Raw genomic sequence first — 17,221 nt, forward strand, 5'->3', positions numbered from 1 at the left:
TTCATTTTGACATAGTTAAACTTTCCTGTAGCATTTACATTTTTGTTTGCTGTTACTGAAAGTACCCAGAATCACTGACAGTGATAGTATTGCTGGTTTTTACTGAGGCCATGGATTTGAATTGTATACCACCATTAATACAGTTGCACCAGCAAAAATAAATGAGCTCTCACTGGTTACATCACAGCGGTGATTTTCCAGGGTCGGTGTAATCGAGTGGCGTGAAGGTGGTGGAGAGGACTCAGAGGCAGGCAGGGTTGTGAAAGAGGAGCCTTTATTGTCAGAAAACAAAGTTCAAAGAACAGGACAAGTCAACACGGCAGATATCTTGACTGAGGACACAGGAAAAGGCAGGACAATAGGTGCACACAGGGACTGATTACACAACAGGACACAGAGCACAGGGGATTCAATCAGCAGTGGATGAAAAGACTGAAGGTGGGCTGGAAAATCACAGAAAGTAACTATGACGATGCACAAGAGAAACACACTTAAATACACTTAAATAGGCACGAAGACTAATTATGCAGTTGATTAGTCCAAAAAATTAACCCCTACCTCCTTTTTCTAACTACTTTTCTTTTACCTGCATGGAACGCATCAAGAGGTGAAGGGAAGGTATCAAGGAGAATTTATGAGGACTGAGGAGAAGAGAAGGGCAGTGCTCAGAAAATCCAACTGCACTTGCATTAGACTCCTTAACAATGGGATGTCTGTGGTTTTTTGAATTACAATGGACTAAAAAGAAGGCACCTTTGAATTCATCCCAAAATGTTCTCACTGTGTTATTCCATTTTTTGCTGGAGAGATGTTCCGGTGTAACTTCCTTTCTCCTCTTAGCAGAGGCTTTCCTACAGTCATCAATTATCCAGTTCTGGGTGGTTGTGGTTTGGGTTGAGGAAGGTGAGGGAGAGCCTATCTCAGTTGATCCCAAGTAAAAATTTAATTAACTGGAGACAAAGTCAGAGAGTCAAGGCTAAGATGGTTTGAACATGTGCACAGGAGTGATAGTGGATATATGGCAGGAGGAAAAGAGGAAGACCACAGAGAAGAATCAGGGATTTAGTAAAGGAGGAGATGGTGTGACAAAAGAAGATTCTGCTGTTTAAATTTGAGAACACCTGTGTGCACCTGTGTACTGTGTTGACTAACATTTACATAACACACAGGAGGACACAGGTACTAACACGCAGAAAAGACAATGTCACTTTATCAGTCATAATAGGGTTGTTTTCTGAATGTAATAATGGTTATGTTACCTGTTGATTCACAGATTTCAAGTTGCTCAGATCCCGGAGCAGAAGCCATGCATGGTGGAGACCAAGAGAGCATCCCAGGAGCAAAGAAACTCCTTCTTCGGCGGGAAGTCCTTCTCCTTGTCTTCCTCATCTGGCATCCAGAGGTAGGAACTCCAAACACAGCAAGAAGTTTTGGCCTCTCTTTCTATCCATGCTGTTTCTTTCTATTTCATCTCCTCTGTGCACTGCCAGCACTTGAAGACTGTACTGACCAGCGACTGATGTAGTCTTGACAATTGGTTAGATTTAGTCAAATGAAATTGAGATTTATTTAAAATGACAAAAATATCATAATTAATTTTGTTTTTCATTCATGTTTGCAGGTGAAGGGACGATATTGCTACCTCGCTGAAGATGACCTCATTCACCGGCGACGGCTTGACCCGCTGACACCAAGGGTGTTTTATTTAGTTGACTGACACCGATAAACCACAACCACCTGCTGCTGGAAGTAGTTGTTTCTAATAATGCAATAATAGGAATATAACTGTATTTATTATTACATAGGCAGATTATTGTATTATAGACGTATCGGATGCAGCATCAGAGGCATCACGGCTACATCCGAACAGAAATGGGTTGCGAGACGTCCAAGGACAGAGCGGTTAACAATAACTGACACTAGAAAGAGGGAAGTGTGTATTACACACAAATGCACTCCCGGACTTTTTTTTTAAAAAAAGAGTGCTTCCATTTAAAAAAAGAAAAAACAAAACAAAACAACAAAAACAAAAATAATAATAATTTATAAGAATGCACCATAAAAAACAGAAAATCTCCGCCTATCAGCCTGTGGTTTGCAACATCAATGAGCATATGAGTTTTTTAGCACCACAGTTGGCTAATAAGCCAAATAAAAATAAGAAATCTGGATCATTTGACACTTCGTTATTTAAAAAAAGGTACGTTTTAACATTTTTTTTAATGTTATATATTTAAAGAATTAAATATAAGTAATTTTGCTGACACCAAAACTGAGGAGATTTCAGACCTCACTTGCTCACTCAGTTAAAACCTTTTACAGTAAAAAATAAAACCAAATAAAAATGGCGAGATTTACATTTTTGGGATGTACTGATTTTTCTTTAAGAGGGGCACCTCAGGCTATATCAGAGCATTTTTAATGACGCCGCAGCCCATTGGCTCATTCCCAGCTGCTGTCGTCATTAGAGTGAAAGAGTAGTTACAGGGGTGGGTCTCGCTTTTGTAGAAGAAAACATGTAAATGTAAATATAAACATGTACATATGTAAATATGGGTGGGTTTAGAGAAACATGGCGTTTTGTAATTTTAAAGTATGCATGAGGTGATACGTTAGATCCCTTATAATGGGAAAGACAACTGCACTGCACCAGTGAGTGACATTTGTGGTTTATCATTTTAAAAAAAGGAAAAAGTTAGAAAAAAACCCAGCAAATGCTACCACACTACCATGCATAGGCCTGAAGGCTGAAGTGCAGCATAAGTTTAACATGATATTTGTTATTTTTCTATCATTTGGGTGCAGCATCTTCAGCTGTTACAGTTTCCTATTCTATTCATGAAAACACTCACAGTATGCATAGCCAGACTGTAGCTATGCAATCTTCAAAATTCAAAGAAACCACTTATATAAACACACACACACAGACACACACGCACATATTTATTTTATTTTTTTTATAGTTTAATTCAATAAACCCACCAGTGGCTGCAGAGAATTAGCGGTTTAAATGCCTCAGTCATGTGAGCTCAGTTGGCTTTAGTTTACATCCTCATGGGTTTTCAAGCGTGTACTATAATGATAGAGGCTTTTTTAACTGCTCATTTTCATATTTTCTTATTATGTTGTGACAAGGAATATGACAGCATGTCTGGAGGGAAGGGTATTTATTGACTGCGTTACATGTTTTCTTTTGATCCGTTTTTAGTAACATTCTCACTCAGACTACAGTTATCATGAAATGTATTCAAGCTGAAGTGTTGCTGAAAAGAGGGAAGGATTTAAATATTCATCTCAACAGCTTTGTAGCATGCATTTACATAATATTGCAGTTTTTTCCCTGTATGATGTTTTTACTTTTAAAATAAAGAGGTATTTTAAATGCTATCTGGTTTGGTGTCGCGCTGCTGTGTGGCTTTGTGGTGTCTGGAGTTGGTGAGTATGTGAGACTTGAGATTTGTGTGAGGCTAGATTATAAAATAGCAAAAAATTTGATGGGATTGCTTGAACCATGATGAACTTGTTGGGGGCTGTCACCCCCTAGTGGTTCACTGTAGATTAAAGGAATACTTGAGTCTGTACTGTTGTACGTTACTATAAATATCCTTCTTTTCCTATGGCTCCTTGATTTAAAAAATGATGGACACACATGGATTTAAATTAGAAGAAAAACATCTATCCATCCATCCATCCATCCATCCATCCATCCATCCATCCATCCATCCATCCATCTTGCCCTATCCCAGCTGCCATAGGCCGAAAGGTGGGGTTAATCCTCGATAGGTTGCCAGTTACCACATTTTAAAAATGTCTTCTTCTTTACTACATGATTTTTACATCCTTCACATTTGTGACATGTGTTTTTCTCCGGGACATCGAGAGAATTTGCAGTGAGGTTGACCCTTGCGGGGAACACACGCATTCCTGTCTTTCATGTCAGAACAATGCTCACAGTAGAAAACCTATAAGTTCTTACACAAACATCAGGTGCTGGAAATGACTCATAAAATCAATTCTCTAAGCACACAGCTGTGATACGCCACGTAGTTTTCTATTTTCATAAATACACAATCCCTTATTCCCTATACATCCAAAGGCATTTAATGCATTAAGTCAGAAATCAAATACAATTTAGACATTTATTTCTAATCTTCAGTCATCATAAATCTCCTTTGTCCTGATTTGCAGTATTTTAACAATAAAACTAAACTTCAGGTTTTTCCCTTTAATTTGCTTTCACTAGGATTCTTAGCAAAAAGAAAACAAAAAATAGTATCTAATAACAAAATATCTGTCTTGAAGTAAAATTAACATCTCAGAAGTGTCGCACCTGCTAAACTAACGACTGGTGCATATTTAAGATTGAAAAGTGCTCTCTTAAACAGATCTCATCTGTCATACAATACTGTGTGTCTATGTAGGTTTTGAACCATCCAGGTGGCAGTAGCTTTGAGTACTTGAGTTGAAGGGAACTGAACTTCTTTTTAGGTTCTTCTGTTCAAAAAACTAATGGGAAGTCCCAAGTATTTAACCCCCACTGGTGCTGTCACTTTGGAGGTGGTCCTGAGAGTCATTAACCTTCCTGTAATCATGTTTAATTCAATTCAACTGAATATTATTTATATTGAACTAAAACAACAGTTGCCTCAAAGTGCTTTATATTTTAAGGTAAAAACTCTACATTAAAACACACAAAAAAACAACAACAATGAAATGACCCACTATAAGCAAACACTTGGTAACAGTGGGAAGAAAAAACTTCCTTTTAACAGGAAGAAAACCTCAGAGCAGCACCAGGCTCCGGGAGAGGCGGCTATCTGCCTCGACCAGTTGGGGGTGAGGGGAGGGAGACAGGACAAAAAACACAGTGTGGAAGAGAGTGGTAGATAAACATGCAAGTCTTTAACAGTCTGTTACTGTTACACAAGCCCAGGTGGCAAACAGTCACATGACGTTTAATGACTCTTAATGACAACGGGGTGGGTCAACAACCCAAGGTGACAATTCCTCTATGGATTAAACAATTACCAGGGACTCCCCAGTTACAAAAACCTCTTGGATGAAGAGTGAAATGTCCCCCCCCCCCCCCCCAAATCCAGCAGCCTTCACTTCACACTCAAGACTGCGTTCATCGCTTGTCTCTCAGCATTTTCACCAAAGCAGTTTCAGGTGTTAGTGTTGTGCTGTCAAGTTTTGGATTCCACTGTTTGCTTTTGGTGGCGGCAGTTTGCGCTTCTTAGTGAGATTGCTGCGGGCATCCTGCCCTGCCAGGAAGTAAAGGATGGGGTCCACGCAGCTGTTGGCACTGGCCAAAGGTCGTGTAATCTTGTAGGCCACACTGGAGGCTTCTGTCAAGAGGAGAAATATTTTACTGCTATTATTTGTTGTTATTTTTATAATCATCATTACCATTTCATTATTAATAGTGATGTTGCATTTAGATGCATTCAGATGTTCAAATATATTGGTATTATATAAGTCTTTATTCTAGGTCCAAGAAGAACCACTTTAAATTGTTGAGTTGAATCTATAATTTAAAGGTTTTTGAATGTTTTTATATTCTTACACATAGTCTTCAGTGGGTGACAGGCGGAGTTGCAGGCTGACAGGAAACACGTCTGCAGGGCATGCTTCTGCAGAAGCGAAACTGAAACCAGAGTCTAAGTGCAAGTTAAGAGTAGGGTGTTTTTTATGCATTTATCGCTGATTAAGCTTTAAGTAGTTGTATTGGATTGGAACATTTGTTTTATACATTTTACATATAAGTCAAGATCGGCACACACATAGTTTTAGTTGTGCTGGCCTTCTGTCTAGTGGAAAGGTTAAGGTCTAGCTGGGGAGCTGAGAGGTGAAACAAAGTGCAAGCAGAGGCTGACACATACACACACACACATCGTAGATAGACTCAGTTATATAGGTAAAAGTTAATCTTATGTTTTGCTTGCAACTGCAAAAATTGTGCGTGCATATGTGACTGTTTGATGAAGAAGCAGGTGCAGGATGTTCTAGAGACAAGCGACGGCGAAGGCGAGCGTCCGGGGACAACAGGAAGGCACCTGGATGGAGACGAGACGATGTTCTTTTTAAACTATGTTAAAAGTCATTGTGGTTTTGAGTTGACGTATGCTTTGTTTGGTTTCTGCCTGGCAACAGAAGGGGGGCTGTACTATTTCCCCCTATAAAGCCTTTGACTTCTTGTTGTAAGGGAGTTCAACACTGAATCTGTACAGTGTTGGCTCCACGCTGCGTGTATTCATTAAAATGCCGTCTAATTGCACCCGGCCGGATCAGTGGTCATTATTTTGGTCTACCTCCTCAATTCCTGAACCCAACATTTGGGGGCTTCGTCCGGTGAAAAAGGGGGATTTTGGAGGTGTAGACGGAGAGATCCGGGGTCCGTGGTGATTAGACGGGCAGACGCTAGTCAGTGGTGAAAGTGAGGAGGCATTCCCCGGGGCATTTAAAGGTAAGACACTGCCTGTTGAAATATATTTCCAAAAGGTGTCACATTGGGCATATCAAATTAAAGCCTAATCACTGAAATTACTGGTGAATGTCTGTTTCGATTTTGGTGAAAATCTCATGAGAATTGAAATTGAAATAAGGATAATGAAAGTGATAAAGTACAGTACTGAGGTTTTAAAGCAGTTGGACTGCTAATTTAGTGTGGTAGGGAATTTGGTCATTTTGTGGGTTAGAATCCCCATTGGTCAGACACGTTGGACGTGCTTCAGTTATACCCTTTTCTGGGGGGTTAACGGGTGTTTCAAAGTATTATAAATTTTCTAGAACGGCAGCTGGGCTGCTAAGAAGCGCATAGCCCGGACGTTGCGATCCCTCCTCGATGTGGACGCGCATTGTTGACCTATCGGCGAATAGGATTAGCTCGGTTTGGCTTGACCGTGGGGTACAGGGCATCCTGAGATAAGCTAGTGGTTGGACCACTTTACCGTTTGGAACGGTATTTGCGCTTTGTTGGCCAGCAGAAGTTGGACTTCGGGCATGTAACTTTAACTTAAAACTTCGGGGAAGCCTGGGATGTGAAATGCCCAAAAATAGAGCTTCAGGCAGAGTTTGGGTTGGTTCACGCTTTTAAATTGAGTTAGGGATCTTAGAAATTGGGCCAGAAACTGTTGGACAGATACTGGTTAATTGATTACAAAAAAGTTGGACTTTATCGGTTGGACCGTTAACTTAAATTTGTCAAAATTATATAGGTTTTTAAAAGGCCTAAAATCTGTGCAGTTGTATTTATAAGATCTGTGTAAAATTATGTATAAACAGTGGTGTGTGATGAGTCTGACTGAGTGACAGGATGCTACAGTCCTGTGAGTTATTTTTAGAGAGCCTGTGAGAATGCAAATGAGGAGCGGTGACGCGCATGGAGAGTGTTGCTTTCAGTTTAGAGTGTGATTGAGCTTTATAAATATTGTCTGTAAATTTTCCTAAATGCCTGTGACTGAGATGCTGGTTTTGCTCACTAGAATTGTATAAATAGAGTGTGGATTGATTACTGTAGATGTATAGGAGTTGACTGACTTTTGATTGATATATATATAGATTGAGTGCATTGTACAGTACCTAAGACCAATATATTATTTTAAAGTAGTAACCTATCTTGAGCCACAAATGCTGGTGTGTTTTATTTTTTCAGTTATGTGTGTGCTGTGAGAATGATTAGAGGTTTAAATTGTTTTTGTTTGACTTGCTTTTATGATTATGAAAAGGATGTCTAAAATACTCCTAGGAGAGGGTATTTTGAGTGATTTTAACTGTGTGAATGATGTAAGTATTTGAGTGACTGTGCGTGATTTGTATAAAATAAGTAAATAGGTAATAATAACACTCAGGAGGCTGATAGTAGAGTGAGTGAAAAAGTGGAAGTTTAAGAGAAAAGGCAATGTGTGAGACGATTACTGAATGACAAAAGAGCTCTATTTAAAAGTGTGAGTGAACTAAAGCTGTATTGTTTTTAGATTAAGATTTAGTAGAATTAAAGAGGGTCTGTAGACTATAAATACGATGAAAAACAAAAGAGTTAGATTAGTCTGAAGAAACAGGAAATATGGCTCTGTGTGCCTGTGTGTGTGTAACCGGGGCTGCATGCCCATAAAAGGAACGGAGTGTGTGAAGAGAGAACCCAGAGAGAGAGACGAGTTAAACTCTGGGTGGAGAAAGCACAGATGAGAAAAGAAATGAAAAGGATATTAATTGTATGGTTTAGTGTGTTAATACAGGTGGAGGTCTTTAAACCTGGAACCGTGAGTTCAGCAGCAAAAGCATAGATCAACACAATTGGGAAAACAGGCCAGTTTTTTGGCTAAAAGTTGATAGCTTCACCTGTCACTTTGTCCGGACTCTGAGAAGAAGCTTAAAGGACAGTTAATCTCCTGAGGAAGACCGACAGAACATCATGGAAGAATTGACTGCAGCCAAAAGGCAGTGCAAGTGAAAGCATTAACACTGACGACAACTGATGAGTCCAGCAGTATGAATGAAAGCACGTGATGCAATATGCCCAGTTGCTGGTGAAGAACAGTGGGATATGTCTGCTTGAAGGCACTGACTCTCATATTTGCCATGCGTGAGGTAATCTTGAGAGAGAAGACTGAAAAGATGGATGGAGAAGTAAAAAAAAAAAAAAAAAGTGCAAATAAAATATGACTGTATGACAACTCCAGAAGCAGAATGAAGGAAACCACGTGACAAAACATGCACGGGGAAACTGGAGGCTGGTAATGAAAAGTGTCACATGACTGGGGGGCACTGAGTCGAAGGCACTGAACGTGATATTTTGCCAGACTGGAACTCAACTTAAGAGAAGAATACTGAAACATCAAAACAGAGAAGAAACAGACTGTGTTTGTTGGAGCTTTGAAGGCCGGACAGGACACTGTGAAGAGAGGGACCGGTGTCAGGTGAAGCAGGACAAGTTTGACTGCGAGTATATAGGATATGATTGGGTTGAAATTTGAAGGCTGGACTTTTGGTGGTTTAGGGAGGTCCACCACGTCACAACAAACAGGTAAATAATAGAGAAGGTAAAAATAATGAAGGTAAATAACTGACAACTACATTAATGAATAGAAAACACACATGCACAAATTGTTACATGTGAAATTATTTTTGGAGAGAAGCAGAAGTGAGATAGTTTGAATCCAGAACTCAGAGGAAAGACGCATTAAGTAAAGCTGATTACAATTTAAAATGCAATGAAGAAACAGCTTACACTGCATTTACATGACCCCATAATGCAAGGAAGAACACGCTTACATACATGACATAAGTTGGTATTTCTGACCAGAGAAAGAGAAATGGGTCGTTTAGGTACCCGTGATAATAATGAAAATGTCTCAGTTTTGTTATTTTCAGGAGCAAAGCAGACCTGGACCAATTCTCCACAGCCGCGGTCAGAAGAAATTATAGGTTAACATCAATGGATATGTTAAGGCAAGTTTCTGGTTGAATTGTTCACAGCATGATGTGTCCAGGAACCTGAAAGCAAGCCCTAACTCCTGGCTGAAGACTAGGAGGGCTGTTATTTAAGGTGGGAAATCGAAAAGTTTGGGCTAGTAATTCGGGAAGGAGAAAACTGACTGTTTAACTGGAGAATTGTGAAGGAGTCTGAAATACTGCAAAGCAACATATGCAAAACCATACATACAAACAGAAAATGCACTAACCTTAAGAAGATAGAGACAAGCTTGTGAAGAGTAATGCAAAGATAGTGATTAAACTTGGCTAAAGGACACAAACACATGCAATTAAATCAGCTTGCTAATTGTATGAGTGATAGAATGGTGTGAATGTTTAATAAGATAGATTAAAGCTTGAAGTTGACTCAAAAGAAGCTGTATGACAAGGGAGTGAGTTATGGAAAAAACAAACAGAACAGTGATTAAAGTAGTTTTTATAAGAGTGAGTCAGGAGTGCTCTTGCACTGAATGATCAAAGCAAGGGATTAGTATAGAAAGAAAATGAAAATAATTCAATAATGTGATAAGGTTTAAACATGCATTTTTCTTGTGAAGTTGGCTGTTGAGCTGTGAGTCACTATGCAAATTAGCTGGAGTGAGTGAGTGACAAAGACACTTCCTGTGTCTGTGTCTCGGAGGCTTTCAGTTCGAGAGAGAGCAGTGGCGGTTGAGGATTATTGGGCGAAATATATAAGGGAAAAGTAACAGGATAATTGATTACGGTGGTCAGGTCTGTTCAGAGATGCAGATTTGGACAGGAAATTTATAATGTAGTGATGATACGTTGTTGTAATGGGTGTATATCTTATGCTGAATGTAAGTATGGTGAAGTGTCTAGGGAGACGTGTGGAAAACGGTGCAGCTTTTGACGGGGTTTTCGGTGTGTTGAACGGGTGACAGTTGGGATTGGTTAAGATTTGTGAGGTTGCTGTTTTTATTTTAATAGAAGGAGTTTTAATAAACATGGACATGTCGAAGAGGGCCCATAGTTTTTGTAGTAGTGCACTTAGAAAAAACCTGTCAGGTGATTTTGTTTTGTAATTTGATGAGCCAATAAGCAGCTCTCTTTTTCTCATTTTTGTTCTGAAGCAGGCCTGGAAGAGGGTGAGCAGCGCTGACAAAATTCTCGGGAGAACAAAAGGTAAGGTGGGCTTTTCAGATTGTAATTGGCTGAAGAGGAGTCCATCGTGGGGACCTGATTGGCTGTGAGTCTCTGTCTAAAAGGATTGTAGCGATTCAATCCAGACAAAAGCCTAAAGGACTATTTTCCTAAAAAGGACAACGAAATAAAACAAATGATTGAGCTCATTTTGCTGATGTGGAGTATCTGATTATTTGGAGGCTCGATATCAGCAAACATCATGTGTGAATGCGTGTGAGTGAATGTGAGTGACTGGACCAAAGAGGGGATGAATGAATGTGGACAAACAGTTTACAATGCCAGGAAGAGAAATGGGATGCTTTGTTTTGTTTTTGTCATAAGCAGGACAAGGGGGAGACTTAATTCGGGGACTGCTGATTTTTGAGTTGCTTTGAGGGAATTTCTGTTTTGCTGACTGGGGTTAGATTCGTATTATGCTGATATTTCTGCTGCTATTTTTTATAACCCATGTTACCATTAACGGAAGAAACACATGATTTATATTTTGCTGCTATTTGTGCTGCTATTTTTATAATGTATTTGTTTGATGATTGTGCTGTTTTGGGGTTTCTTTCTTATAACACAGATTGGATCATAAAGGGGGAGAGTTGGTTATGAAATGTAAAGTACAGGTTTTTGTTTCCAGGAAGTTCCAAGGATCCAGACTTTGCATGGAGCAAGGAGTTTGAGAAGATTTGACATAATGATTAGATTGATTTTATTCCTTAAACACAGGTTTTTAGGGCAAAATACCTGGGAGGAGGATGGCTGTAGTGTTTGAGTGTTTAGAGAGATGATATGACTAACCTTTTTTCCCTTTAATTTCTTAAGCTTGGGTGATGCATTTTGAGTTTTATTTGGACACACATGTGAAGTCCAAATAAAAAGGGGGATTTACTTTGAAATGGGATGAGTTTATAATTATGGGGTTTTTTGTGATAATTTAGATATGGTAAAACTGAGGCAGGAATTGTTATTTTTATGTCTAAGTTAAAGGAGTAAAATGTTCAGAAGATAAAGGGTGTCCATAAGAAGTTGTACACCAAACTTAATGGGAAACTGTGGGAATAACAATAATAACGGGGAAGATTAGTGAAATTTTGAAGAGCAGAAAAATGAAATAAAATGTTATACCAAGAATCGAAATAACACAGGAAACGTGGGTTTTAAAAAAAAATTAAGTTAGGGTTAACACATAGTAATTGATTATATGCTTACACTTAGCTGATTGAAGTCTTTTGATTATGTAGAAGAATAAGTTTAAATGATGATATTTCTTGTGAAAGGTGACTTACATGCAGCTGCAACAGCACAGGATGTTGATGATCAGATAAGGGAGAAGAGAGCGAGCAACAGGAAGTGGATGTGAAAGCAGCACTTTGAGAGTTTTATACATGATGAGTGATGTTGAATAATATATAGAAATGAACGTTAAGTTGAATCAGGTTTAAATGAAGAGAGCAATTGAGGGACATAAGGTAGGGAAGTCGTAGTAGGGAGAAAGTGTTTTCTATCGCTTAGAGGAGAAGATGTCCACTAGAGAGGGACCCAGAAAAGGAGCAGAGACCACTTAAGCATGAAGTGTTTTCAAGTAGGAGCTGGCATTTTATTATTAAGACCACCTAGATGACATGGGGTTGTCTGGTCCGCTAAGTCACAGAATGCCAAGAGAGGGTCAGAGTGGGAAAAGTGATCCTAATGTACATGACGTCATGGGTGGATAGGGAAGCAGATGAATGGGCCAAGGAGTGACCCAACATAATGTATGGCGACCTCTGGTGGTCCAGAGGTCGAGAGAGGGAGTGTCAAGAGGAGAAATATTTTACTGCTATTATTTGTTGTTATTTTTATAATCATCATTACCATTTCATTATTAATAGTGATGTTGCATTTAGATGCATTCAGATGTTCAAATATATTGGTATTATATAAGTCTTTATTCTAGGTCCAAGAAGAACCACTTTAAATTGTTGAGTTGAATCTATAATTTAAAGGTTTTTGAATGTTTTTATATTCTTACACATAGTCTTCAGTGGGTGACAGGCGGAGTTGCAGGCTGACAGGAAACACGTCTGCAGGGCATGCTTCTGCAGAAGCGAAACTGAAACCAGAGTCTAAGTGCAAGTTAAGAGTAGGGTGTTTTTTATGCATTTATCGCTGATTAAGCTTTAAGTAGTTGTATTGGATTGGAACATTTGTTTTATACATTTTACATATAAGTCAAGATCGGCACACACATAGTTTTAGTTGTGCTGGCCTTCTGTCTAGTGGAAAGGTTAAGGTCTAGCTGGGGAGCTGAGAGGTGAAACAAAGTGCAAGCAGAGGCTGACACATACACACACACACATCGTAGATAGACTCAGTTATATAGGTAAAAGTTAATCTTATGTTTTGCTTGCAACTGCAAAAATTGTGCGTGCATATGTGACTGTTTGATGAAGAAGCAGGTGCAGGATGTTCTAGAGACAAGCGACGGCGAAGGCGAGCGTCCGGGGACAACAGGAAGGCACCTGGATGGAGACGAGACGATGTTCTTTTTAAACTATGTTAAAAGTCATTGTGGTTTTGAGTTGACGTATGCTTTGTTTGGTTTCTGCCTGGCAACAGAAGGGGGGCTGTACTATTTCCCCCTATAAAGCCTTTGACTTCTTGTTGTAAGGGAGTTCAACACTGAATCTGTACAGTGTTGGCTCCACGCTGCGTGTATTCATTAAAATGCCGTCTAATTGCACCCGGCCGGATCAGTGGTCATTATTTTGGTCTACCTCCTCAATTCCTGAACCCAACACTTCCACCAAGCTGCAGCTGATCTGGTGAATGGATGCAAATGTCATTCAGCGATCTTTTAGAGTCATCATAACATGTTTATTATTAAAGAAGTGCTTGTCCTCACCTGTGCTGGATTGACCTGCCTCAGGTATCTAAAAAAGTAGTAAAGACTCCTGGTGAGGTGGAAAGGGAGGAAACACAGCATGAATGCTGCCAGCACGATGATGATCATCTTTACTGACTTCTGTTTGGACCTCTGGGCTGTTAAGCCTCCTCTTTCCTCTTCAGTTCTTGCTCCAGACCCCCAGCCAGTATCTAGAAGCTTTCTCACCATCAGGCCGTAGCAAACCATCACCACCATGAAGGGTAAGACGAACATGAGCACTGATACGACTGAGCTGTACACCAGGAAGTCATCGAAAAGCTCTGGACTGGTGGTGTCGTGGCAGATTCGCTCGGTGTTCACATCCCTTACAGAGCAGATAACAGATTGCATTTGTTTCAGATCTTTAAACGGCACTCCCCCTGTCTGGCACTCAACCTGAATAAAAGCTTGGCTGTTCTTTTAAGTGTGTCCCATTAGGGTCACCTAAGCACAGTACAAAACTGGTGTGCCACAAAAGTCAATAGTCCACACTTAAATGCAATTAGAGACACTTTCACAAAATAAACAAAGACAGAGAAATAAAGTTACAAACATTTAATCACCTAGTTCTTGAAAAGTAGAGAATAGGAGCCTGGCAGAATAACACACAGGCCCACACTGCCGCAGACACCAGCCGGGCCTGGCGGGCGCTGACCCAGTTGAGGGAGCGGACCGGATAGCAGATACCAACGAACCGATGCAGGCTGATGCAGGACAGGAACAGGATGGAACCTGTCAGAGAGGAAAAAAAGAATGTTTAGCATGCTTTTTTCATAGACTAATAATTATTAGTATTACTGTGTAATTCTTTGTATTAACTAATAGAACATAAAAACAAAAAAAACAAAAAACAGTGTAATCAGTGGTTTGCACCTTGTTTGTAAACCCCCCCAGTGTTTATGTTCATGAAAGCGTCTCTTGCGTGTATAATGATATTCCTACCACTTGAGGCATTTTTTTGACTTGGTTAGATGATGTGAAGTTGATTTTCTTAACAATGGAAATAATTCTGTGATCATCCACTCAGTTATTCATTTGGCTTCGCTGAGCTGCATTTAGGCCCCTCCTAAAGCTCTGGTCTTCTCTCTTATTTATTTCGGGTTTATTTGGGTTTTTCAGCCCAATATTGGCCTACTGAATTGCACTGACATCTAAGATTATGATGTAAACCTATAAAATACATCAAGGGAACGGCCCTCCCTCAGCCATGAGACTGCTCATCTGAATTAAAGCTGAAAGTCTGCACTTCAACAACAGATGAAGTGCAGATTCATGTTGCTAATGTTCACACACACACACACACACACACACACACACACACACACACACACACACACACACACACACACACACACACACACTGTATTTCACACCTTATTGCATCATACTGCACTGACAAATAATGCATACTGTATTGCAGCATATTATCTTGCAAAGCTGTTGCTCTACAATAAGTCAAGCTCAGCTTTTGTACTGTGCTGTGTGAGTTTGTAGCTTTCCACAACTGTACCGTATAAATTGGCATAAAACAGGAAGCGTATAAGCTTGCAGAAGGGTTCGCTGAACGGCCAGTCGTTCTTGTCGGCGTAGTAGTAGATGAGGAATGGCAGCGTGAAGATGTACAGGGTGTCACACACTGTCAGGTTGAACATATAAATGGTCGAGGGCTTCCAGCGCTTGGTGCGGAACACAATCACATACAACGCCGTGGCGTTCAGCGCTAGGCCAATCACAAACACCAGGGTGTAGCTGACAGGGAGGAGGATATATTTAAAATCATCATTGAAATGACAGTAGTTGGCACTGAAATTGGTTTGGTTGGTCTTGTTGTTGTCAACGCTGGCCATCTTGATGCTGAGAAGACCTGAGGGGAAAATTGTAGAAAGGAATAAATTATATATATATATATATATATATATATATATATATATATATATATATAAAACCATGAAAAACTATTACGCACAAAGGACAAAGAAAATGGTTGTGATTAGAAGGATATGACATCAGTTAAAGAGGCCCTGAATCATCAGCACAGTCCAGCATATCATGCCATACTAAGTACAGGCAAATAGCCAATTGTGATTGCACAATCAAATTAATATAATCCAGCTTGACTCACTTCATTTCTGTAAAATGCACAAGGACATTTCACAGACATTAGTTGTTGCTTTCTTTAATTGTGGGTGAAAGAAGAGAAGGAGCTACTTAAAACCATAACTGATAATTAGACTCTCCTGAAGCTTTTTTTCCATCCGAAAATATGAATCTCTGTGTAAGCGGTGGCTCTTGAACAGACAGTACAGTTCCTCCACCTGGCCTAAACAACACCGGGACACCTCTGAATAACATATCGGCAATGCAGAGTTTCAAAGTTTGTTTCAGACACTGATTCACCAACTTATGTACCAACAACTTTTTTAGAAAATATCTGGTGCAGCTGTGGCCCACAGCGGATTAAAAAAAAAGCATGTCTTGTTTGGGCATGACAAAGTTGTCTAAAAAACCCTCCAGCTGCAAGCGGCAGAAACAGAGGAATAACTTTTTAACTCAAACCAGATTCAGCTTGGAGAGTTTCAGTGGCGTGAGCTGAACATTGCTGGCTCACACAAACTCAGGCCATTTTTCTGTTTATTTGACAAGCTCAAGTTCAGCCATGCAATAAAATGGACAGAAAGAGCCTGAAGAAACAACATGCAACCTTACTAGTTTCTCAGCTCACCGGGGAGTTAACCTGCAGCAGACCTTCCACCCCCTTCCTCTTTCTGATGTTGTTTTGCTCTCTCTGAACCTTTCGTTCTTCTCTCCTTTACTCTTCTAAACAGCCCTGTGTTAAATTTAATCGATAACAGACCTGAGCGTCCATATTTGTAGTTCCTAAGTTTTTGTGCATGCCATACCAAGTTGAGAAGAACTTACCTCTTCGGCAATAAATTCCTTTCTGCTATTTTCTGGTAAAACAGCCGTTCACAAATACCCCCCCCCCCCCCCCCCCCGAAAAAACCCCCAAACCCTAAAAAACATATAGCTTATGAAGTAACTCACACTGTATGGGTGCTATTATCCTGACTGTCCTGTCCAAAGTATCCTCACATTGTTGTTTGTGGTTGAATGCGTTCCTGGGAGACTGGAGGCAGTGAATAAGTTGTGAAGACGTATGACTGTTTGACGAGTTGCGGCGTGTCCACAGTGAGTAAGCATCTGGGGCCTGAGGCTAATATGTTAAATATATTCAGTAAAACCAACAGACACCTCAAACTGGTTAAATATTTATGTTTCTCGCTTTGGTAAACCTAGAAAGCTATATATTTGAATTAGTCTTAGTATTATTAAAATAAGAAGACAGATTTTTTTACCATAAAAAAAGGCCTTAAATGATCTTGTATTATTAGAGCAAGAAATTTGTAAAAATGTAAGCCTGTAAACTGATGACAACAGTAATAATAATCATCTTTATTTATAGGTATAAGCTGCACTAGTAAAAGTATTTAGTTCACCAACAACTAAATGGGCATTTTGCTTAACATGCCACCGCCACCCCCCCGCCCCCCCACCCCAAATTCCTTAGGAGGAGACATCAGGGGTGTGTCCAGAGGGGGGGTATGGGGTGGCACAAGCCTCAATCAGATTTGCCCTCACACCTATGGCCTGATTTAGACTCCTGTGTGGAATCTTTGCAGAGACCACAAC

The 17,221-nt window shown here is 39.9% G+C and overlaps 2 protein-coding genes across 4 annotated transcripts in view; one reads left to right on the forward strand and one right to left on the reverse strand.

The window, feature by feature from the left end:
- The window catches only part of relt (RELT TNF receptor), a 28,126-nt gene extending 24,739 nt beyond the window's left edge, over positions 1-3,387 (forward strand). For 2 of the 3 annotated variants that reach the window (XM_063493912.1, XM_063493910.1), the window contains exons 10-11: positions 1,274-1,402; positions 1,622-3,387. In XM_063493912.1, coding sequence (XP_063349982.1) covers positions 1,274-1,402; positions 1,622-1,625 — 133 coding nt within the window. In that variant the 3' untranslated portion in view covers positions 1,626-3,387. Of the gene's footprint in view, positions 1-1,273; positions 1,407-1,621 lie in introns of those variants that run through there. The other variant, XM_063493911.1, reaches the window with a different exon arrangement.
- A 1,785-nt stretch (positions 3,388-5,172) lies between these two features.
- LOC134641658 (P2Y purinoceptor 2-like) lies at positions 5,173-15,378 on the reverse strand. The gene is made up of 5 exons (XM_063494151.1): positions 15,042-15,378; positions 14,095-14,263; positions 13,511-13,856; positions 13,400-13,427; positions 5,173-5,348 (listed from the first exon to the last, which is right to left on the reverse strand). Exons 1-5 carry the CDS (start codon positions 15,376-15,378, stop codon positions 5,173-5,175), a joined length of 1,056 nt encoding a protein of 351 aa, XP_063350221.1.
- Positions 15,379-17,221: the final 1,843 nt, after the last annotated feature.

This window comes from Pelmatolapia mariae, linkage group LG14, assembly GCF_036321145.2.
Source record: "Pelmatolapia mariae isolate MD_Pm_ZW linkage group LG14, Pm_UMD_F_2, whole genome shotgun sequence".
NCBI lineage: Eukaryota > Metazoa > Chordata > Actinopteri > Cichliformes > Cichlidae > Pelmatolapia > Pelmatolapia mariae.